The sequence below is a fragment of the Tachysurus fulvidraco genome, chromosome 9, assembly GCF_022655615.1.
Source record: "Tachysurus fulvidraco isolate hzauxx_2018 chromosome 9, HZAU_PFXX_2.0, whole genome shotgun sequence".
Lineage (NCBI taxonomy): Eukaryota > Metazoa > Chordata > Actinopteri > Siluriformes > Bagridae > Tachysurus > Tachysurus fulvidraco.
In genome coordinates, this window is record NC_062526.1 from 19286253 (window position 1) to 19312266 (window position 26014).

Consider the following 26014-nt stretch of genomic DNA (forward strand, 5'->3'; position numbering starts at 1 on the left):
CACACTGCTACTACGTAGGTGTATAACCCAGTTAATTCTAAATGAATGTGTGAAAATCAATTAAATCAGTTTATTCAGTTTCAGATTTGTCAGGATTGTTATCCTTCTTGTGAGGTGACTGAAAACCTTTCAAAGCATTTCATTACATTCAGCAGTAGACTGCTTAGGCATCATTATAATGGTTGTTTTCCTCAGGCATGTGTGGACAGTAGCCAGGATGAAGTGACAGGCTAAAAAGGTTAGTAAAGACCACAGTAATTCATCAAAAGCCCATTCTTATTTTTTCTTTCCTGGTTTCACAGCTTGAATGAAGCGAAAAACAGATTTTTTTTGTTTTATTGAAACTAATATTTTAATCAAAAAAATTAACAGAGAAATGAAACAGAATAAATGTGTCTGTCTGTCTGTCTGTCTCTCTCTCTAACTTATAAAGAGAGAGAGAGAGAGAGAGAGAGAGAGAGAGAGAGAGAGAGAGAGAGAGAGAGAGATCTTGCCATAAAGACAAGCCTGTTGAGTTTCCCAAAAGAAAGCAATAGAATCTGGACAACAAAAAAGATCATAAACATACAGTGTTCATGAGAAAGCACTTCATCCATCAAATGTAAAACAAAAAAAATCTTCAAATTTCCCACTGATTTGTACAGGCTAAGCTTCTGTTCTTATTATAAAGCTTTGTTGTGTTTATGCATTTAATAGTTTTAGATTTTTCATATTAAGTTTACAATTTTGTAATTCAACATTTGTCTCACTGTTAATATATTTGTTAATCTAGTTAAATTACACTTACCCAGGGTATGGATTCATACAGTGATCCAACGTCATATTAAAGATAAGTGAATAATTAATTACACTTGATTCAGCAGATGCATTGAGTTTATTTGACTGATATTTTCTACTATATAATCTTACAATTACAACCTTAACAACTCAGTAGGTAAGTTTAGCATTTTTTTCCTGTTATCTCAGGCAGTAAATGATTATTTTACTTTGTTAGGAAAAGAATAGTATTAATATGCAAAATTAATACACATTCCTCCTTTTACTTTCAAATGACAAACAATTCTGATGTAGTGTTGGTTTACAAAATGAAGGCTGATCTGGGCCTTGATGCCAGTCAAGGGTTACAACATGAGGCCAGTACTGCCAGGAGAAACCACTGTGAAACATTGGTGCAGTTCAGCTTTTTCAGTTATATAATCTGGTACACACATGACATAAATGACTAGATTCATTTCCCATTTTTCATTTAAACAGTTTTTTCCACGTTAGCTATTATTTAATGCTAAATAAAATGTGCCAAACAAAACACTATTCACCTCCTGAGCAAATAAGCAGCAATGGAGCACAGTGCTAAACGTAATCACATTTAAATGCAGTTTGTCATTGTTAAGATTAGAACATTAAACATAAAACTATTGTCTATTGTTTTAACTTTCAGTTCCATTTGGGTTTCTACTGCAGTGGGAAAATGTTACAGCCACAAGTTTCATGTGGAAAGTTTCAGGATGAAGTACAGTTTCAGAAAACACACTTCAGCTCTGAGAGGGAAATAACACACCTGTGACATTTCCCCAAGTTTTTAGACTGTAAATACTCTTAGTCCATGACCTAGTGACTCAGTATGAGAATGTATTTATTGACGGAGTCTACAAAGCACTTCTGTAAGTCACTCTGGATAAGGGCATCTGCCAGATGTTATAAATGTTAATGTATTTACGAGGCTGAAGCAGGATTTTAATCTTATTCCTGAACTCTTGTGAATGATGTTGTAGATGTGTAGCGGATTTCACCCAGCACCACAAATGACACACCGACTCCAGGCTCTTTGGTGAATCACGTCTGCAGTTTATTAAACAAAAGACACGGGATCACACACACATCCTCTCACCAACAGTCTGTCTGACTCTCTTCAGTCACATGTAGAACTGAGAGTCCTGAATAAAGTCCATCTGATAGTCTCTTACATTTCTTACACAAATATACATAAAAATTATAGAAAATAAAATTCTCAACATTCTCAAAAACTCAACATGTACACTTTTCCTTTACATTACACATGAAACACACTGATCAGACAATATTTGGCCAATTTCACTCAATTATGTGATCCTATAGTGGTTTGTGGTTTACATACCTGCAGTTTATTAAACAAAAGACATGGGATCACACACACATCCTCTCACCAACAGTCTGTCTGAAGGATGTGAGACAAACAGATTGATCCCTGTCCTCCATTAACACAGTAACTGCATACTTAAATCCTGGGTCTCAGTTGGCTAAATATACAAAATACACGACTTAAATAAAATTTACAAACACCCAATTAAAGTAAAATAAACAACATAACATATCTACAGACACAATCCACCAAAACTTTGTATTTAAAACAAATATTAAAAGGAAAAACATCGCACTCTAAATTTCCATGCGGGCGGCAACATTAAACAAACAAATTAAGGCCGTTCATTTCTAAAACTTGAAATGCATCTAACTTCTCATAGAAAATCAAAAATATAAACTCAATCCATCTTTCTAACACTTCTAACTTTAATATAAACTAATATTTTTAACTATTTTTATATTTGTATTACTCGTTGTACAGAGCTGCAACAAAACCAACCTGACTCTCTTCAGTCACATGTAGAACTGAGAGTCAGACGTAACAGCGCCTCTAAGTGACGTCACACCAATGTAAACTAACTTTTTACAAAGTACATTGTTTTCTTTCCTTGTGCTATATAAAAAAATGAAAATTATATGGATTGATAAGAAAAACATAAAATTACAAAAATAATTAAATACATTCAAATGAAATCTCTTTCAAAATAAAAGACACTAAAGTTTGCTGGAACACAAAACTCAGAACATTACAGATGCAGTGTTTGTCCTGTAAAGGCTTCATAACTTCAAAATGTTTAAAGGGTTATTTCACATTCGCAAAAAACAACAGCACTACTGGAGCAATGAGAGTGTACACAACATACCGATATTATATACTGTCTATCTGATCAATTTTAGCTTAATAATTTAAAGGTACTGTACACTATACTCCAGATAACAAATAAAGGTACAGCACAATGTTCTGTGTGTGTTCAAAAGAGGTAAAATTTAACATCCAACAAGACTGGAAAGGATTCTGAGCAATTCTGCTAACGGATCAGTATGTTGTGGCTCACTTATTACCATGCTCATACACTCAAGAAGTCTTTTAACAGGCTTTACTAACCTGCCAGATCTAGTCTTCACAATCCCTTCATTTGGTTTCAAAACCGTGTCTGACACAATTACTTTTCTTGGGGACAGTTTCTTTGTGACTCTAGTTTTACTACTTGGGACTTTAAACTTGTGACTACAGTCTGATCTGCTTTCAGAACTGGCTCTACTCTGGACAGTATTCAGTTCTGTTTGAACACTATGACTGGTCACAGACTCTTCAACCATTTCTTCATCAATACTCATTCCATTTGAGTCTGAATTAGTCACACTGCTCCCATTATCTGTATTCTGGCCATTTAGACTGACATCATCAGTATCACAACTGCCACAAGAAAATTCACTGTGGTTGCTTCCACCATTTACTACTGAAGAATCATGGTCTCTTGTGTAATCTGTTGAAGAAAATGTGTCAATCTCTGTGGCTTGTCTAGTGCTTTGTCCCTGAACAGAATGTGTCTTAACAGGTTGAGATTCTTTTGGGCCTCGGCTCTCCAATATCCAAGCGGCAACCCTGCCACACCTAGATCCTCTTTCAGAACTGAACAGAGACTTGTGCTTTTGGTCTTTCACCTCATGTGTTTCTTCCTCAGAAATTGTGGAGAACACTGTAGTGTTGGATTCTGGTTTCTCCAAGGGAAGGAAGTTGACAGGTAAGAGAAAGTTACGGTGAACAACTCTACTTTTCTTTGTAGCTGGGTCTTCTACCCTATAGATGTGCACTGTTGGGTCTTTCCAATTTATCACATGCACTACAGAGTCCCACACATCAGCTAACTTTCGTTTTCCTCTCTCTTTTTTGTTTACCAGAAGGACACGGTCTCCGATTTCTAAAGCCACACCTCTCGATCTCTTGTTATACTCTCTCGCCTGCTTCCTTTGGGCTGCAGTTGTACTTTCCTGAGCAATTTTTACAGCTTCTCTGAAATCGTTCTGAAGACAGTCCACATACTCATCATAAGTCTGCACCTCATCATTTTTCAGGGCATTTCCAAACATGATATCTACAGGCAGCCTCGATACCCTGCCAAACATCAAGTAGAAGGGTGCAAACCCTGTAGTTTCATGAGTGGTGCAATTATATGAAAATGTGAGTGTCTGTATCACTTGGGGCCATCTCTCTTTTGATCGTGGCGGCAAAGAACGGATCATGTTCCCAAGAGTACGGTTGAATCTTTCGGTTTGCCCATTACCCATTGAGTGATAGGGTGTAGTATTGGACTTACGGACACCAGAAACCTGCAGCAACTCAGCAATCAGTCTGCTTTCAAAATTTTCTCCTTTGTCAGAATGTATTCTTTGTGGAAAGCCATATACACAGAAAAACTGATTCCACAGCTTCTGAGCCACCACTTTTGCTGTTTGGTTCGGGCAGGGGAACGCATGGGCCAATTATGTAAAATGGTCCGTTATTACGAGAACATCAACATTCTCTCCATGTCTTCCTTCTGCAGACCAGAAATCGATACACACAAGTTCTAAATGGTGCACTTGTCTTGATGGACTCCAGTGGTGCTCTGGCTTCAGGTTCCAGAGTCTTTCCAACGACACAGCGTTTACAGTGTGAAACATACTTTTTGACATCTGTGTCCATTCCGGACCAGAAAAACCTCTGCCATACTAAGTGAAGAGTCCTACTTTGCCCTTGATGACCGGCGTCATCGTGAGTTCCTTTCAGAGCAGCAATCCGAAGTGAAGGAGGAAGTACTAGCTGGTACCTGACTTTTCCTACCCTATCTTTGGACCTGCGATACAGAACACAGTCTCTGATCACTAGTTTTTCCCAATGTTTCAGCATGCTCAGTACTGATGTGGTCTCATTGTCTCTCTCTCTTCGTGATGGTCTCCTTTTCCTGTCAACAAAGAATATAACACGTGCAAGAGTGGAATCTGTTCTCTGTTTCACCCGTATTTCCTCCAGTGAAAAGACAGGGAGTGCATCCACACCTCCTTGAATTAAACTGTGAGTGCAGTGGGAAAGCTGAGCACCACGAACCGGACTGGTGGATTCCCAGTCAAGGCAGGACTCTAAAATAGCTTTCACTCCCTCATTTTCAATCTGGTGCAAACTCCCAGCTTTAACACTCTGAACACTATTCTCACACGTCTGATAGAGTACATTCACTGACAACCGGAAAGCTTCCTGAACTGCTTCGGATGTTACAAGTTGAACTTTACCCTTAAGAGCTTCACAAACTTCTAGAGTTTTTGCAAAAGGGCGTCGACTTAACAGATCAGCGGGAACACTCTGGGTGCCAGGTATGTATCTCAGGTCAAAATCGAAGGGCGCTAATTTAGACACCCATCTTTGTTCACAGGCATCTAACTTTGGTTTTGACATAATGTATGTCAGAGGATTGTTGTCTGTTAATACCGTGAACTTAGTCCCCTTCAGCCAATGGGCAAATTTATCACAGACTGCCCATTTTAAAGCATAGAACTCTAATCTATGGGCGGGGTAAGGACTGAGCCCTTGACAGGGACTTACTCGCAAAGGCCACTGGTCTCGGTTTTTTTCTCTCCCTCTGGTGTTTGACTCAGAACCGCACCTAATCCATCCATATATGCATCAGTGGACAATAGGAAAGGTCTCTGAAAGTCTGGATGAGCCAAAGTAACTGTGTTAACAAGTGCATGTTTAATTTTTTTCACAGCTAAATCGCACTCTGCAGTCCAGTCCTCAGGTTTCAGACGCTTGGGTTTGACAGCTCTGGGGACAACTTTTCCACCTTTGATCTTTTGTCCAGCGGTCAGTTTATACAGAGGTTTGGCTAATGATGAAAAACTTTCAATGAAATGTGAATAATAGTTTGCCATTCCAAGAAAAGATTTGATTTTCATGGGTGATGGAGTCTTTCCATCTTCTTCCATCAGCTCCACCACGGTGAACTCACTGATCGCGGACACTTTTCCTGGATCAGTCGTGATGCCACTCTCCGATACAATATGTCGCAGGAACTTGACAGTTTTCCTCAGAAAGTAACATTTCTTTGGGGACAATTTGAGGTTATGATCTTTGAGCCGATTAAACACCATTTCAAGGCGGTCGAGTGCCTCCTTCTCAGTTTTTCCAAACACCAGCAGGTCATCTAAGTAACTGAGGAGGGATAGAAAGTTCTGGTCCCCGAAGATTGCAGTCATCATGCGAGAGAACGTTGCTGGACTCTTGCACAAGCCCTGAGCCATCCGGTTGTATTCATATAGCTCTACCGGGGTGGTGCATGCTGTGTATTTACGATCTTCTTCATGGATTGGGATATTATAAAAACCCGATGTTAAATCCATGGTACTGAAATAACAGTTTCCCCCAAGCACGCAAGAGCATCAGCTTGGTGGGACAGAGGGTATGCATCTTTTTCGGTTCTTTGATTGAGCCACCTGAAGTCTGTACACACTCGTAATTCTCCAGAGGGTTTCCAGACTAAAACTAAAGGTGAGGGCCATTCACTGTTGGACTTCCGGATGATACCACGCTCCTCCATTTCATTTAGTGTCTGTCTTAATTTCTGGTATTGAGCTGGCGGGACTCTCCTATAGGGAAGCCGGAAAGGCTTTTCATTCTTTAGGTGTATCCTGTGGACAGTGTTTTTGACCTCACCACAGTCCAGCTTATCACGGGAGAAAGTGCCCTGATATTCCACAATGAGGTCCGCCAATTGTCTTTTCCAGAAATCATTAACTTCACAGGAGTCAATATCGATTTCATTTAGTCCCAACTCTCTCAACTTAACTCTGAAGTCTGTTTGCAATATCTCACTTTCTTTATGGACATTCTGAGGGACTCCTCTTGATTCATGCTGTATGTCCTCTGTTAGCTGTAACTCTTCGAGGGCAAGACACGGATGCACTTGAGCAATCTTTGCATTCCAACGAAGTACAATAGGACGATCCAGCATGTTTATCACCTTCATGGGGATCCATCTGTCATCCCAGAGCGGGCACACAGTACAAGCAATCATGATGTTTCTTGGTGCAGAATGAGAAGAGGAGGGCTCTACCATCACTGTACTCCCAACAGACAGAGGAACCTCTTCTTTTAGCCTTCCCCATATCAGATGCTCATGCTGTGGCTCCAGTGTCACACATTGTTTTAACATCACAGTGCCAACTCTCTTTGGGATATTATTTCCATGCCAACGGTCAACATTGGAAAGCAGACTGAGAAGGGGATCATGACTGTTTTCCTTAACAGGCTGAGAAATATTCTCCCAGTACCATTTTGTTTTCTTTGCTTCTTGCGTCACATGTCTTAGAACATTTGAGCCTACGATCATGTCATCATCTTGGCCTGGGACAACTAAAAAGTTTACTGTCATTTTGCATCCAAGCAGATCTACATTTAGTTCGTAGGTACATTTTGTCTTAGCCTTGCTACCTCCACATCCAGTGAGTACTTTTGTTGTGGGTTTTCTCACCTTGTCACAGATAATCTTGTGGTCTTGAAGTGTGCGTTCAGCTACTTCACTCAATGTACAGGTTACAGATCCACTATCTATAAGGGCTTTGAGTTCTACTTGTCCCTCAACTAGTATTGGAACTTGAAATAGTTCATCCTCGTCACTAACTTTCTTGCAAATATGTTCTCGAAATGAGCAGTAACTAGTCTTAAAGGTACTCATTTCTGTTTTACTGTTTACTTTTGGAGTCAGATTGTCAACTACGTTAACATGGACATTAGCAGGATTCTCTGGGGGATTCAGTTTATCAGTGCTCACACTGTTGCCCTTACAGTGTGAGCTTTCTAGTTTAAAGGGCATTCAGGAACAGAGGAACCTCTGATTGCTTCTGGTTTCACTGGCTTTCGTTTGGGACATTCAAACGGATTCAAACATTTGAAACACAGGCCCTCTTTAAAGCAGTGTGTCTTTGTTGTATGATCAGAAGCCTTACAAACTCTACAGGTGCCTGAATGTAAACTTGCCTCTCCAGATGTGTTTTTTACATGTTCTGCTTTAGGCAAGCTTTCCTTCTGTGAGATGATAAGCTGCTCTAGAAGATTGCTTATCCATATGATGACTATCTATCAGTGCTTGCACTTCATTAGCAGTCCAGGTCTCTAGTGGTTTACTTCGAAGGGCTGAGTACAAGGTCGGTTCTGGACAGTGCCGAACAAACATCATTGTAACCTCATGACCAGGTTCTTCAACTCTTTTTCCTTGTCTCTTTAGGCACTCATTTGCCAGGTCTACCGCCTTATTAAGTCTGATCCTGTAATCTAAGCCACTCTCTGAACGTCTGGGCAAGGTCTCATAAAAATCTCTCAGAGGAGTAGTGGAAGAAACTGCATCTCCAAAGTGTTGTCTCAAAATAGAGAAGATAACATGTGGGTCTGTAGTCACATTAATCAGGGGATTGTTACGAATGCATGTTCTTACAACATCTTTAGCACGGCCCATCAGTCTATCGAGGATCTCCTGACCTTGTTCTTGCACACCAAGTCCTTTGCTTATTCAGATAGGTCTGGATTAACTCCTCCCATTCATCAATGGTGCATCTATCTGTTTTGTCGCCTCTGAATGCTGGAGGTTCTTTTACATCTTGGTGTCTGATAACTAAGTTGAGATTTGACCAGTCAGGGGGTTGGGCTGAAGACTGCTGAGCATTCACATTGTCTCTATGGACATTTTGTCCTGCTGATGACAAGCTAGCAGCTATTTGGCTACCTATCTCATTACCTAGCTGCTTCATCTGTCATCGTTTGCCACTGCTTTGGTTGCTCACTTACTGTAGCACCATGTCTTTCACTATAAGTGACAGGTGAGTCATGTCTAGACCTAACCTGGCCTGTGTGGCTGACATTTTGCATATTTGAGGGACCTACTGGGCTAGATATCATGCTCCGCTCTAACATACTATTCAACAGAACACCCCGCCCCAACCCAGTAGAAGTCCTCTGTAACCTCGGAACAGTATTCACAGGGGTAACATCAAGATTTCCTACATTTGCATCTGGCAATGTCTCGTGTGTTCTAGTGTGTGCAAAACTACGCTTGTCCATGTTTTGAATTGTACTGCTTATCTATTCTCCAAAGATCTTGTTGAAGAAGGTGTCAGCGATGGTCTCCACCGGCGATCTGCAATGGCTGATCTTTTGAAATCCGGGTCATGGCACCAAATTTGTAGCGGATTTCACCCAGCACCGCAAATGACACACCGACTCCAGGCTCTTTGGTGAATCATGTCTGCAGTTTATTAAACAAAAGACACGGGATCACACACACACACATCCTCTCACCAACAGTCTGTCTGACTCTCTTCAGTCACATGTAGAACTCAGAGTCCTAAATAAAGTCCATCTGATAGTCTCTTGTAGCGATTTTGGCTCGCTAAGCAAGGTAAATATTTATAATATATAGTCATAAATATTTAAATATTTATGACTTCTAAATATTTTAACCCAAGTTGAAATTAACGGTACTGGAATTAAGGTTACGCTTATTTGGTCTGTTCGTCCGGCGAACAGGCCATGTACCTTTATTAATTCTATGAAGGCGGTATCTTCCCGGCCAAGAAAGATTCGCTTTCCTTTTACTGTATACCGTAATTTAAATTAAATTAACTCAATAGAGCATGTAGTTCAGACCAGATATTGCAGGTACCTTAATTTGTGAGCGATACTCAGAGACAATCACTTATTTGGCACAAAAATATGGCATTTAATGAATGAGACAAACACAACATAAACTAACTACACAAACAAACAAAAGAAATAGGGAAAACGAAGATTAAAATAAAATAAAAAAAAAAAGAAATTAAAATTGGGGAAAGGGAGGAAGAGACTGGAAAGAAGAAATTAGAGAAAGGAAGGAAAGGAATGGCAAGCTTAAACTTCAAAATTAATCACACCCTGGGAAATCGTCACAGAAACTTAAATTCACCTTAATTCACCAAATAAAATACACCATTGTTTGAAAAAAGAGTAACCGATAATTTTGTAGTCATTTGGATACTAAACATGATGAGTAATGATGGTATGAAGGCAGCGGTACATTACATACATTACATAATCGAAGGGTAACTGATGTTAATACGCTATTGTGTTCTTATAAAGGCAAAGAAACAAAAATGAAACATAAAACAAGATGCACTTTCATTAGGAAAGTAAAAAAAGAAAATGATAGCTTCGTATACATTCTGACATCAGACCTTAAAGGGGCATACAGCATTAAAACAGGTATACATTAACATGCCATGATCAGTAATTAGAGTATAACTGATTTTAAAATACAATGTTGTTTTCTGACACATGAATAAAATACACCCTTGTCAGGAAATTAAGGAGCAAATAATTTTAAGTCAGGCAAGCCTTAAAAGAAGAACACATTACAAAAAGGGTTATAAGAATGAGAACCTTAGAGTACCTTCGGGTTTTATTAGTAAAAGGAATGTCTCATTGTGGTGTGTGTGTGTGTGTGTGTGTGTGCGTTGAGGGCCCCTAATCAGAGAAGCCGCATAAGGTTATCTGGTCTTTGTGTAGGCTCCAGTCATTCTGGAGCCAGGTGTGTGTGTGTAGCCCTCAATAAAATCGTAAAACTGACTGGTCATCGGTTAATTGAGGAGTAGATGTTGAAATTTAGGGTGCCTGGAACATGAAATCTAAAATGATGCTACACTCTTCTTGCATTTCTTATAACGACATTAAAAACTGGTACCCAGTTTTGCTGTACTGACTACAAACTGCTCTCAAAGGTTCTAGCTAATAGACTGAAAGTAATGGACCATGTCATCAATCCAGACCAGACTTTCAGTGTCCCCAATAGGTATATTTTTGACAATTTGTCCCTAATTCGGGACATTGTTGAGGTGCTGAACTTCCACACCTCTGGAACACTTTAGAAGCCTTTGGCTTTTGCCAGGATTTTATAAATAAATTTAAGGCTCTTTACAGTGATGCAGAGAGCTTTCTTAAAATTAATGGTGGCTTATGCACTCTGTTCAAGGTTAATAGGGGTAAGACAGGGATGTGCTCTATCTAACATGTTGTATTCTCTAGTGATAGAACCACTTTTACTACAGATAAGGAAAAATCTACATGGCCTTCACTTACCAAATCACAAGAATGCAATTCACCTATCTGCTTATACTGGTGATGTAACAGTTTTTATTAGCAGGCAAAGTGATTTGCAAGTTTTAACCTCCTGAGACCCGTATGCTACTGTTGTGTACATTACAATTTCTACTGACTGTTTCTCTTAATTCATAGCTGATAACCATAAATTTAATCAGTGTTTTCAAGGAAGCAGTTTCGCAAAATAATTATACCCAACAGTTCTCATATAAGGTTGTTACAATAAATATATACAGACAGTGAAGTTGTGAGAAAATGTTATGTCCTCATATGAGGACATTCGGGTCTCAAGAGTTTAAAGAAATTGTTTGATTTTAGTGCATTGACCTCCACAAAGGTAAATTGGTGCAAAAGTGAAGCACTATTGTGTGAAAAATGGACAGAGGGAAGCCAAATCTTCCTGATGGTTTGACCTGGCAAAGCGATGGCTTCAAATACTTAGGTGTTTCTAGGAGATGAGGTGACCACGCAGAGTAATTGGGAGGGGGCAATAGAGAAGGTCAAGGGTAAACTTGTAAAATGAAAATGGATAACACCAGAAATGTTGTACAGAGGGCATTTGTTAGTCATTAATAACTTAATAGCTTTTTTATGGCACAAGCTGGCCTGTGTAGCTCCTTCTCCATGTTTTCTGGCTGCGATGCAAGCAGTATGATGGAGCTCTTTGGGGACAAGCTGCACTGGGTGCCCCAGAGTGTGCTGTAATTACCCTAGGAAGAGGGTGTTTAAGGACTGATACCCTGCAAAAGCAGGATGGTGGCCTTTCATCTGCAATTTTACAGAATCTTCTCAATGGTGCAGAATCTTCTCAACTTCTAGCTGGCAGGCAACTGCATACACCTTACTGCACAACATTGAAGACCTGCAGATAGACAAGAGTCTCTTCCTCATGGACCCTGCAAAGCTGGATACTTGCAGGTTGCCAGCATTTTATAAAATTATTTTCAAAGACTGGAAGCTTTTCACACTCCAGAAGGCCAACAGAACCCAAACTTTTCAGAGCTTCTAGAAGAACTGCCAGTCCACAGAGCATGGTTCGACATCTCAAACAGCAACTTCTTTTTTCCTGAGCTTAACAGGATACTACAGAATTCAAGGACAATCACTTTCAAACATGGCTGGTGTAGACTCCTGTGTGCCTGAAAATCAGATCCACACGAGGAGTCATTCAGCTACTGTCAAAATGGAAGGACACTCTAACAGCTGAGGAAAAAACACAGCTGTCCCACTGCAGTGATCTGATAGCAATCCCAAACACCAGAGACAAATTTCACAGCGTAACCATACAGCTCAAACTGGAGGGCTTTTCTTGGAAGCCAAAAAAAATCTATGTTTTTATATATCTTACATGCCACAGGGGAAAGTTTGTATAAAGCTTGTTTCACGTTTTTAATAAAAAGCTTTAGATAAAAAAGTTGATACACACTGGCACAATGTACTTATTGTATGTCTAAATGCAAATGTAAAACCATGTCTAAATGCAAAGGTACTGTATAACCACAATGGAGATCTTTGTGTAAGCCACAATTAACTAAAAGGGCAGGAGACTTATGGCTCAGTGACAGAGTTCCGAACGCCGCCATTCAGCAGGATGGGCTAATTTAATTTAGAGCTGACAGAAATGCAGCTCTGTGCGGTATATGTATTTAAATGTGTGTGTGTGTATATATATATATATTTTTTTTCTTTCTTTATTAAAAAGTGAATTGCAATTCTCTAGAAAATTGTGAATATGAATATGCACTAAGAAATGTGATATGTAACAAATGGGTTTTGTTGTGGTCTTGCTGGGATTATACTAGCATCATAGACAACATATGTTGACCAGCACACCAGCATCCCAGGCTGGTAGCCCAGCACACCAGCAACCAGCACCTAATGCTGGACCAGCATACCACCATCCCAGGCTGGTCCGCCAGCACACCAGCATCCCAGGCTGGTCGAGCAGCAACCAGCACCTAATGCTGGACCAGAATACCACCATCCCAGGCTGGTCGGCCAGCACACCAGCAACCAGCACCTAATGCTGGACCAGCATGCTACCATCCCAAACTGGTCCCAGCATGCAAAACATACCTTATGCTGGACCAGCAATGCTGTTTTTTTTTAGCGGGGAACGCAGGCCATTTTATTTACAACAGGAATTCACTATGGTTTTCATTGTTGAAGTTTACATCCCCCCCCCCCCAGCGCTAATGCTAAAGAGGCGCTAAGAGGACTATATGGGACTATTAGCGATCTGCAGAATGTTCACCCCGACAGACTGTTTATCATCGCCGGTTATTTCATACAAATCTCAAGTCAGTGCTCCCTAAATCCCATCAGCATGTGGACTTTGCTACGAGAGGTGAAAACACGCTGGATCTTGTTTACACAAACATTCCGAGCGCGTATTGTGCGGAGCCCCGCCCACACCTCGGCTACTCAGGCCACATCTCTGTTATGCTAATTCCAGCATACAGACTACTCCCCATAAGCTCTTCTGAAGCATGTGAAAACCTGGCCAGCAGGAGCTACTTCTGCTCTTCAGGACTGCTTTGAGTGCACTGACTGTAATTCTCTAGAACATCTTCAGGGAGTCTGCAACCAATGGCGACACCATTAACTTGGAGTACATGGCATCAGTGACCAGCTACATTGGCAAGTGCATTGATGAACTGACTGTCTCCAAGACCATCACCACATGCTCCAACCAGAAGCCGTGGATGACTGCTGAAGACTAGAGACCTAGTAGAACTGGATAAATGCTCAAACATTAACTGATTGTTATATCTGCTATCTGCCAAAGAAGATTTAAGTCAATTGCTGTTTCTCCTGTGTTGTTTTTTTTTGTTTGGTTCCCTGGCTGGACGGTCTCAGAGGTGTGTGCTGCAGGGTGGCAGCACATGCATTTTCTGGATTGTTTGTGTACGAGTCCATTGGCTGGGGCTTTGTTTTTGTATTTCTTTTTTATAACACCTTCCCAGCCTTACATCGCCAGTTTGATTCCTAGTGCTTGCTTTCTGTGTGTGTGGGCCTCTCTGTGTATGGGATCCATGTTTGCTGTGTTTTCTTGAAGTGGTTATGAGTGAAGGTTTATGTTTTGAGTTGTGTTTGTTTTATTTAAATCGTGGTGTTGTTTTCCTTTCAGTGTGTATTATCATTGGGATGTCTCCCTACGCTTTAAGGGTCTGCCACATGCCAGGAAACTAGATAATATTGTAAGAGTGTGTGCTGGCCGTTAACATCTTGGAGAGCTGGGACCAATTTTTGATGAGTTATTTACATGAATGATTTCATGTTTATATGTGTTTAATTGTTATGTATACCATTTGCTGTCCTAGATTTGTAATAAATCTTTGTACCTTGAGTGATTCGAAGTGTTTCGTTTTTGGGCCCGTGCTCTCTAGAAGTGTTTCTCTTTCAAACTAATTTTGAAGGTGTGGCGTAGTGTTACATGTGTATTGTCTTTTGTGTAATTTTTGTAATTTTTTGTTTGCACTGTCTTTTGTCCTGCACTTGTCTGTCTTGTTTGTCTTGTCCAAGTTGCACAGTTGCACTTTAGGTGGCTAGGAGTGTCTTTGTTTTTGTGTGGCACCATGGTCCTAGAGAAACGTTGTCTCATTTCACTGCGTACAGCAACAGCTGTATATGGTTGAAATGACAATAAAAGCTTCTCGACATTGACTTGACCAGTGTTCTGTATGGTGCTTTTATATAAATTTTAAATCCTGAGGATGAAACAGATTGTCCTTTTTGTTTAATCAGGGAAACTGTCTTTCATTTGAATACTGCATTTTCATAAGGATGCTGATTAACTTCTGTTTTTATAATTCTGTGGACGATCTTGCTGCTTTCGTGACGAGATGGTGTAAAAACGAAGATTTGTGCCCTGTTACTGAACAGTCATTTTTGCACATTTTAAACACCCTTTTTAGATTGTGTACAGGAAGATGCTATTTATTTATATGTTGTGTTATGACTGTAAAATTATATGCATAACGAAATAAATATACTTTTTAAAAATCAAATCTCTCTCTCTCTCTCTCTCTCTCTCTCTCTCTCTCTCTCTCTCTCTCTCTCTCTCGCCTCTTCCCCTTCTCCCGTGATGAAGTCACTGGCTCAAAAAGGAAAGTGCGAGAACAGATTTTTTTTGCAGATTAAGCCAGAGAAGGTAATGCGTGAGAAGGTTCTTGGTGAGTTGATTTGAGACATTCCAGTCTTATACACGACAGAGTGCAGTTTAGACGCTGAAATGTGTTGATACTGAGCTGTAATGTGTACAGTGATGTGTAATTATTTTAACGGTGAAGGATCAGCTCGGTGTCGGTGTGTTATGGATTTGTGTTGTGAAGCGTAACACGTATGCGTACACAAATTATGCATTTTGTATTGATACATGAACCTGTGCTGAGTAAACATGTTATTAACTAATCTACATGTCGTCCGGTAATACTTCAATATGGAACAGTGTGGGGAATAACAGTGTAGTTGTGTAGTCAGAAAAGTCAGAAACACAGACACATTCTATGCTTTATTTTTTCCTTGTCAGGTTTTTATTAGCGTTTTGTTGTACTGCTAAAAAAAGAACCTGTGGTTTTGTCACTTCCACTTTAACTGGATGTGAATCAGATAGTGCTTTGTCCAAGGAATTTGTTTTAGTGTCCAACGCCATCAGACACCAACACACAGACGATAAAAATATGATGAGGAAAAAAAATACACATGTCACTACTGCCACGACTGAAGACATCGTATTTTCAGTATATATTGCTTCCAAGGGCGTCGATTTGGGTAGGGACGGTAGGGACATGTCCCTACCAATATCCAGGGAACACTCAATTGTCCCTAGCAATAATTCGACCAAGCCTATATATATATATTTATACATAACCACTGATATCCATCTGTGTGAAAATAGATGAAAATATTTTACAACGGCGTTCTGTAAAAAATAGCGCAACTAGTGGAACCCAAACGGTTAACAGATTTACCCCCTGCAATGAATCCCGCCTCTGTAACTCACCTCTCTAAAATGATTGGCCTTTGACTTTTTTGAGTCCCGCCTCTCTAACCCACGTCGCTGTTTGATTGGCTTTGTCTTTCTCGCTAATGTGTTGAGGTCGGCTGCAGCTATATTCCGTTGTATGAAACAATATGCAATGTGATTATGCAGGCTACCGGTATGTGAGGAAGAAAGTATTCTTATAACAACAGTGCACAAAATACGGGGAATGTTGTCCCCACCAATGTCAAAATCAAACTTTCGCTATTGATTGCTTCTGTATATACTGTGTGGGATTCAGCACGTGCTGCGCGGCCAATGATCAAGTTTATCCGGACAGACTTCCGGTAAAAATAAAGGCAATAACCGACATAAGCTTACTTTAAACATTTATCAGTTTACAAGCACACGCTCTCTCTCTCTCTCTCTCTCTCTCTCTCTCTCTCTCTCTCTCTCTCTCTCTCTCTCTCTCTCTCTCTCTCTCTCTCTCTCACACACACACTTCTCCAGAATTGAATAGAAATGTGTTTATTATTAAATTATTTTCTGACTGACTGCGGAATGTTTGTGTGAAAACGAGTGAATTCAGTAAATTACAGTTTTCATGATAAACTGTTGATCTGAGTTCATGTGTGTCTCCTGCTTTATTCCCTACCTGTACAGTGCTGATGGTGGTGTTGTGTCTCCTCAGCCATGCAGTTCTGCAACCTTCATCACTGTGTCCTCTTCTTCCTCATCTTCACCACTGGTAAGTGTCGTAGTTACACAATAAGCACTACACTAAACACTATACATTTTGCACTGCACATTATACAATTAACAGTACACAATAAATTACACACTCACATTTACCACTGGTACTGTAAGTGTATTACTGCACAATAAACATTATTAACTACACAATAATCATTATACACTTTTATACACATTTATACATTTATTATACACACTCTTGCTTTGTTCTTTCTTTCAGCTCCTGTCTCAGTTCTTGAGATCTGTCCTACTCGGGCGAAGCTTCATCAACCAGCGACGCTCTCATGTACAACTAAATGTTCTGGTTTATTGATATGGAACATTCTTAGTAATAGAGATGTTGTCCTGGCTCAGTGTGATCAGACATCATGCAAGTCAGAAGAAGGATTTAGTATCTCTCATGATCAGTACCTGAAGGGAGATTCCTCTCTCACCATCACTGCAGCTGATTACAGTAAGAGGAACGTGTACGCATGTGAATGTGAAGACTCAGATTTCGTACATGTGCGCCTCGTCATAGAGAGTAAGTGTCTTTTTGCCTTCTTTTACTAAAAGTTAGTTTTATCTAGTTTTAGATCGATAAAAGTTTCACTGTGAATTATTAGGATCATAATGAGAGTGAAGTTCATCAAACAGTGAGGGTTTAATACTGAAATGACTCACATCAGGATTCAGACCTCAGACATAACTACAGACTTCACCTCTATTCAGAAGTTATGTGAGAGGCATGTTTCAGTTCTGCTTGATTTTCCCGATTTCCCCTGATTTCAGCTCATGTGATTGGGTAGGATTAAGTCCAGCACTGCCATCTGGCAGTTTGATGGAACTACAAAATGTCAGGTTGAACTGTGTGTGTTGTCTGTAAATACAAGCACACACTGTGGAATGTCACTTAAGGACAAACTGAAATAAATATCATTATTAATAATTGAATATCATTGTCCCTCTGAAACAGTCTTAAGAAGCTGAGGAACCCGACTCTGAACACCAGGAACTTCCCCCACATCAACACTGCAGTCTGACTGTAAGCCTTGATGTTTGTGTCTAAATCTAGCTGAAGTTCCTCATGTTTTTTTCTCCTCAGCTGTGTTCACACAAGTACAGACGAAGTCTGATGAAGATCTGAAGCTGAAGGTGTCTGTACCAGAGCCAGTGGAGGTGATTTATAAAAGCGATGATGCAGCTGATGAAGTGATCTGCAGTGTGACTAACGGCTCACTACAGTGTAAAGATGAATACAGACACAGAACATCTCTCATTTACCCTGAGCTCACACTGAAACACATGACGCCAAGGGATAGTGGAAGTTACACCATTCGGGACACCAAGAATAATGAAGACATTCAGATATATGCCGTGTCTGTGGAAGGTACGTCTCAGTGTGGTCTGTAACAAAGAGTTTAACACTGAATTATAGGACACACATCACTCCATAACTGAATTTAGATTTCTAATAAGAATTCTATTAAATGTGGCACGAATCCAGTGATCAGGATCATCAGAGGTGCCCAATTTTTTTCCTTTGAAGGGCCAAAAATAAAACTTGACTAAGAGCTAAATTTGCCATGATTCTCCTTATTTATGGGTTAACAATATTCAATAATAAAAAAAATAATAGAAAACTTTACACAATTATCTTCTAAACTAATGAAGTTTTACTTTCGAAATTCTATAGTTAAATGAGACTTAAACTATAACAAAAACATAAACAATACACTTGTTCAAGAGGTAGGCACTGCCAAACAGAGACGGCATAATTTGGGCCTGTTTGCACATCTTTGGGTACCTGTTTGCTGAAACACATTTGTAAAAGTCTGAAAAGGGAAGGGACCTGAACTTGTTTTTGAGTTCTGAATCACACTGAAGCTTAATTAGTTCCATCTGAAGATCAGCACTGACTGTGACCACACTGATGGTAAATGGTTGAGCAAACAGTCAGTAGCATTGTAGCATTAAAGTCAGTAGCTTTGTCTCCGCAAAGCGACTCTCAAACGTGTGGATAAGTTTGCTGAGAACAGCATCATATTTGAGTACCTTCTCTTTTATCATACCTGCCTCTCTAAGAGATGGAAAATGAGCTAGATTCCCTGGGTGTGGTGATGAGAGAGAAAGAAACACAGAAGAATAGTGTGATACTGGGAATGTGAGTTAAAACAAAAACAGGCATGTAAAATATGAGAGAGGCAAACAGAACTGACAAAAGGAGATTAATCCTTTTGATTAACAAAAAATACCAAAGATAACACCAATGGATATAAATGCAAACTAAATATAATTAGTAACTGCACATGAAATATTGTGGATATTATAATTGTGAATGTTACCTGCTGAGAGATGCTTTCTGAGCAGCAGTAGTTTTTGTTTGAAGGCTCTGACATGATCAGAAATTCACTACATTTATTACATTTATTCACTACATTTAATTTCAATTGCCCACAAAAAAAAATAATACATAATAAATAAAACAAAAATGATCTGCATCAATTAGTTTTCCCCTTTTGGCATAAAGGGGAAAAAGGTCACCACTAGTTTGTGCACCTCTAAACTAGACACTACTGAAAAACTCACAGGTGAAGAACACAGGTGATGTTCACAATCTGAAAGTGTCTTAAGGAGCTGAGGAACTCAACTCTGAACACCAGGAACTTGTGTCTAAGTCTTATGTTTTTTCTTCCCAGCTGTGTTCACAGCAGTTCAGGTGAGGATTGGTGAACATCTGAAGCTGAAGGTGTCTGTACCAGAGCCAGTGGAGGTGATTTATAAAAGCAGTGATGCAGCTGATGAAGTGATCTGCAACGTGACTAAGGACTCACTACAGTGTAAAGATGAATACAGACACAGAACATCACTCACTTACCCTGAGCTCACACTGAGACACATGACGCCGAGGGATAGTGGAAGTTACACCATCTGGGACACCAAGAATAATGAAGATCTTGAGATATACGCCGTGTCTGTGGAAGGTACGTCTCAGTGTGGTCTGTAACATAGAGTTTCTTAATTATAGGACACACGTCACTCCATAAATGACAGCAGAAATCATTTAGATTTCTAATAAGAATTCTATTAAATGTGGCACGAATCCTGTGAATAGAATCGTCTCAGAATGAAATACCACATCATCAGTATTTATTAACACGTGATCTTCAAAAGCATCCAGGACTTATTAGATTTTATTTGAGTTATTTTGGTATCAGTATCTTTCCTGTACAAACTGATGTGTTTTCACTTCGATTCACTGTTTCCTAAATGACCCAAAACTCCACGATTCTGACTAACTGCTGCTGCTCTCCATCTTGTAGCTCTGTAACTAGTCGAGTCTCTGCTGTAACTGTCCTTTAGCCACATTGCATTCTGGGACTTTGAGTCTGACACTTGGTCCAGCAGCTCCAGTCTGTCTACACTGACTCATTACTACAACTCTGAACATTGAGTGTTTTTATTTTGATTCTTTCCACATTAAACTCCACTGTAACTGTGCAGCAATCACATTAACAGTGTCTCCCTGTGACATCAGAACTACAGACACCTGAACTTCACAACACAACAACAATAACAGCAGAACTCTGGACTGGTTCATACTAAAGCCTTCACATTAAAGACAGTGGAGTAAATACACAGCTCTTCTGTGGAGGGTTTAATAAATGTCCATTCTGAAGATTTATGGAGCTTCAGTTTGTGCACAGGGACAAGAGTCACTCTGTAGTGAAGAAAACACACTTTAATAACACAATTCATTCAGCACCATCCTGCGTGTGTGTGTCTGTGTCTGTGTGTGTGTGTTGTAGATAAGTCTGGTGTTCCTGCATGGGTGATTGTACTGATACTGATTCTGCTCTGCTGCTGTGTTGCAGCAGGTATATTCCTACTGTATAAACAGCGTATGAGAAAACAGGTAAGAGTACAGTAACTCCGTGTGTGTGTGTGTGTGTGATCTGCTGTGTGTGTGACTGTTAAACATATATTTTCTTGATATGTTTTAAACTGGGTTAAATAGCTTCCTGAGAGTCATTGTACTGAAGAACAAAAAAGCCATAAAACCTTCTTTTCCTACAGGATATGATGCAATTACCTGTATTCAATTTACACACATGTCCCCTAAGATAGGATCTATCTTACCTGGAGTTCTACTGCCTGTTGTATAGAAGAAAAAAAACACACTGATGTTTCCAGTCACATTCAAACACACACACACACACACACACACACACACACACACACACACACACACACACACACACACAGTCTGTACACCATCACTGACGTTACTGATGGATTAAGAGAAAAATCCTAGGGGGATTAGTGGTTTGTAGAAGCATGTAAAGATGATCTTCTCTCCTCTTACCTCCTGTTTAGATCTGAATTATACGCAAATCATTTATTCTTTTCTGAATCAGTCACTTTTTTCTTCAAGATGCTGACAAGCTTTAAACAACAAACTACAGATGACTCGTCAGATTCAAACTACAGATGACTCATTAGGTTTTATAAACTTATTATCAGCAGCAAATCATCCAGCAGTCTTGATGAGTGTGAGGATCATAGAGATTTTACCCTTTACACTTTATTCTGTTCATCAAATTCATCTGTAGTTTTATTTAAACATCTGTGAAGTGTGTGTTATATTTGATTCACTTCACTGCTGTAAAGAACATGTAACATGTTTTTATAAAATACAAAACTCCAAAAGATCTGAAAAGAGATAGTGACCATCTGCCAAAGCAGAAGTAAAAGCTTTTTAATTTTGTTTAGTATAAAACATATGCACACACGCAGTGTTTAAAAAAAAACATATATAGTGTGGTGAATTTTGTGTGTGTAACAGTTGGAGAGGCGACTGAAACATGTGTACCAGCTTGTGCAGCAGGCTAAAGGAGGAACAGAGGAGAAGATCAGTGAAATGGGGATGTCACTTGATCAGCTGGAGAAGCAGTACAACAACACTGAATATTCAGCCAAGGTCAAAGAGTTCTGCAGTGAAAGAAGAAAATTGCTGGTTTGTTTCTTGTTTGTTCTCACACACACACATACACAGAACTCCATACAGTAAGACAGTTGGATTGTGATGATGTTTCTAACAGCCTGTCAGGTTAATAAGAAATGTTTATCTAAAAAACAGATAAACATAAAAAAATATAGGACCTCTGTCGTGTGGAAAGGAGGGAATCACCAGGTCAGTTAGATAGACAGATAGACATATAGGTGAATATAACTCCTGAAGATCAGAAATGAGAATGTGATTGTCAAAACTGAAGTACAATCTTTTCACTTTTGTTTACAATAAAAGACATGCACACACAAATTGTTGAGGACAATGTTGAATAGATAAATAGATCTATATCATAACAAGCTAACAGACTGTTAGAAAGCCCAACTCAGTTACTGTATGAAGTTGTGTGTGTGTGTGTGTGTGTGTGTGTGTGTGTGTGTGTGTGTGTGTGTGTGTGTGTGTGTGTGTTTAACAGTTGATGGATCGACTAAAACAAGTGAACGAGCTTGTACATCAGGCTAAAGGAGGGACAGAGGAAAAGATCAGTGAAGTAGAGATGTCAGTCAATCAGCTGGAGCAGCAGTACAACAAGACTGAATATTCAGACAAGGTCTTAGTGTTCTGCAGTCTAAAGAGGGACGAACTATTTGTGTACAAACTACAGCACCAAAATATAGAACTTCAGAAAGAGGAGGTATGTTTTTAATTTCTCTCTCTCTCTCTCTCTCTCTCTCTCTCTCTCTCTCTCTCTCTCTCTCTCTCACTCACTCACTCACTCACTCACTCACTCACTCACTCACTCACTCACTCACACATTCTCCCCCACACCCATACACAAGTAAGATTAGTCAGATCTTTTAGGTTAGTTAAGTCATTGACAAAGTTAGTCTGATTGGTTAACTTTACTAACCAAACTAAACTAACTTTAAATACCTGATTCAACTAATCAACTGACACAGGTTCATTAACTAAAATTACCTGACTACCCTTGACATAAATAACATCGCTAACTAACCTAAATTACCTGACTTACCTCAGTGGCTTGACTAACTAAACTATTTAGTGTTATCGAGCTGGTGAGATCGCTATTGAATTAGCCCCAGCCCCCCAAGAGAATTAGCCCCACCGTTATGCAGAGAGCTTGTTACTGCGGGTTATTTCAGGTCTGCAATAAAGTTTGTCTAAAAAGCTGTTGCACTCCAGAAAAAAAAAAACAACTTAACAAAATCTAATTAGGATAAAATATGACCATAAATACCTAATTAACCTAACTAGCCTAAACTCCATAAGAAACCCACCTTACCCTAAAATACCTGACTAACTAACCTAAATGACCAGACTTATCTACCTAATCTAACATTTTTTTAAATAGATGACCCAACCTACATAATTGTGTGTGTGTGTATGTGTTAAGCAGATAATTAAGATGGTGGAGGAGGTGGTGATCAGTTTACAGAAGCTCAAAGATGGAGAAGGGCAAGCACAGGAGAAGAGCCCCAGCAAGATTGACCAGATGACGGACCAGGTTGAGAAACGTCTGAGAGAGATTGAAATCTGGTGTAGCCGGAAAAGGGTGGAGCTTCCCAATAAAAGAACTGGTTGTTTTTCATATTCTTTTAAATAAGAGGATAGTTTCTATTAGAAATTATGTTACAGTCAAGCAGAGGCATTTAATCAGATGTACTAGAGCACATGGTTATGGGAAGTATTATGTGTATACCTGGCTAAAAAGATATTTCTTTAATCTACATTTAATCTGTGAGAGTGTGTCTGAGCCCCAAACACTGAAGTCTATTCCAAAGTTTGGGAACTAAATACACAAAATGCTCTTCCACCTTTAGCAGACTTTGATATTCTGGAAACTACCAAAAGTCCTAATTTTTGTAATTTCCAAAAGAGTGTAAAGGATTGTAGCACTTTATAAGACTAGTTAGATACATGGGAGCTAAACCATTTAGAGCCTTGTAGGTAAGTAGCAGCAGTTTGTAGTCGATTCTAAATTTAACAGGAAGCCTGTATGGATAGAATAAAATTGGGGTTATATGATTATATTTTCTCGACCTGGTAGCCTATTTATTGAAGATGCAATCATCCAAGTCTGGACGTCCTGAATGCATGAACTAGCTTCTCAGCATCAGATACAGCTAGGATGTTTCTTAGAGTGGCAATATTTATAAGGTGCAAGAAGGCTGTTTTTGTAATATGGGTGATATGAAAGACAAGTTGCTGTCTAATTAACATCCAGGTCTTTCACTGTTAAGCTAGTAGTAACAGTACATCCCTCTAGTGGAAGTGTGATAGCTTCTGTGTACTGGTTTTTAGACCAATACTTCGGTCTTATCAGAATTTAAACAATAGTAAATAAAGGTCATCCAGTCTTTTAAATTTTTTTTATATATTTTTGCACTCGGTTAACTTAGAATATTTAGATATTTCATATGGTTTTGATGAGATATATAACTGGGTATCCTCAGCATAACAATAGAAACTAATCCCATGCCTTCTAATGATGTTTCCCAAGGGAAGCATGCAGAGGTCCTAAAACTGATCCTTGAGGGACCCCATAATTAATTATGCTGGATAGTTATTCATTTAAATCTACAAAATGGTATCGATCAGAAAGGTGGGATCTAAACATTCTTAATGCCTGTCCCTGAATATCTGCGGAATTTTGTAATTGGTCTAGGAGAATGTCGTGCTGAATGCAGCACTAAGATCAAGTAGAACTAATAGTGACATACAGTCTTTGTCCAAAGCTAAGAACAAGTCATTTGTAACTTTAACAAGTGCAGTTTCTGTGTTATGATGGGGTCGGAAACCTGACTGAAACTCTTCATAAATATTGTTCTCCTGCAAGAAGGAGCACAGTTCAACAGACATAATCTTTTCTAATATTTTAGACAAACAAGCTTTGAAATGGGTCTGTGATTTGATAGTTTGTTAGGATCTGTATTAGGTTTCTTAATAAGAGGCAAAATAACTTTTAGGAACATGACCTAAACATAACGAGGAGTTAATAATATTGAGAAGAGACTAAACAGCTCTTTATCTGTCCTATAATTGTAAAGCACTGTCAGAAAGCAGGGCCTCCAAGGGAGCAAAATCCAGACCCATATAATCTAGCCAGGGGGGCACGGTGGCTTAGTGGTTAGCACGTTTGCCTCACACCTCCAGGGTTGGGGGTTCGATTCCCACCTCCACCTTGTGTGTGTGGAGTTTGCATGTTCTCCCCGTGCCTCGGGGGTTTCCTCTGGGTACTCTAGGTTGGCACTCCGTCCATGGTATATCCTGCCTTGATGCCCGATGACGCCTGAGATAGGCACAGGCTCCTCGTGACCCGAGAAGTTTGGATAAACGGAAGAAAATGAATGAATGAATGAATAATCTAGCAACTGTGCTAAATAAAAACCTGGAATTGTTTTGGTTATTTTCTATTAGTATGAGTCGTCATTCACCTCATCACTGCCCAGATGCTCAGCCTAAGCAGCATTTAGAGCTCTCCTTGCATGCAGTTCTAAAAAACACTAATTTGTTTTTTTTCCACATTCGCTCGAGTTTACAGGTTGCTCTATTTAGGGTGTGGACGTGACTATTATACCATGGTGCAGGTGTTTTGTCTCTAATAATTTTTTTTCGGATGGGGCAGCAGCGTCTAATGTGCTAGTGAAGATAGCTAGTGTGTATGCTGTTAATCATTTCATCTAGATCATGCACTAGTACATCAGACCAGCACATTTTTATGAACAGCAGATATGTTAATCCCTTTCCACTGCTTCTCTCTTTGTACCCATCCCGAGGCATCCAGACACTGTACCAGCTCCCAACGTCCTCTGTGGGACGAAGCCTTTGGACATCCACTGAGCCGAGGCCGACTCTAAGAATCCTGAGACATCTCCAGTTAGACTCTGTGGTACTCAGAAGATCAGAAGTCCTTGAACCTCACACCAATACAACATTTGTTTGACTGTATATTACAATCACACCCCCAGTGTCACCCATAAGAGGA

The 26014-nt window shown here is 39.6% G+C and overlaps 2 protein-coding genes and 1 long non-coding RNA gene across 19 annotated transcripts in view; 1 reads left to right on the plus strand and 2 right to left on the minus strand.

Moving 5' to 3' along the window:
• The window catches only part of LOC113637378 (interaptin-like), a 482239-nt gene that overhangs the window by 312223 nt on the left and 144002 nt on the right, over nt 1-26014 (minus strand). The gene's annotated exons all lie outside the window — the stretch shown is intronic.
• LOC113653154 lies at nt 1776-2990 on the minus strand. Its single transcript, XR_003443047.2, has 2 exons — nt 2621-2990; nt 1776-2194 (listed from the first exon to the last, which is right to left on the minus strand). It is a non-coding gene; the product is annotated as an uncharacterized LOC113653154 (long non-coding RNA).
• On the plus strand, nt 15345-25254 carry LOC113637380. Of its 2 annotated transcripts, none has more exons than XM_047818510.1 (9): nt 15345-15456; nt 16929-17013; nt 17239-17541; nt 18103-18387; nt 19697-19981; nt 20807-20913; nt 21844-22014; nt 22484-22702; nt 23423-25253. In XM_047818510.1, exons 2-9 carry the CDS (start codon nt 16959-16961, stop codon nt 23630-23632), a joined length of 1635 nt encoding a protein of 544 aa, XP_047674466.1. In that variant the 5' UTR covers nt 15345-15456; nt 16929-16958; the 3' UTR covers nt 23633-25253. The 2 variants fall into 2 exon arrangements, with proteins under 2 accessions (XP_047674466.1, XP_047674467.1); XM_047818511.1 differs by having other exon boundaries at nt 15375-15434; nt 23423-25254.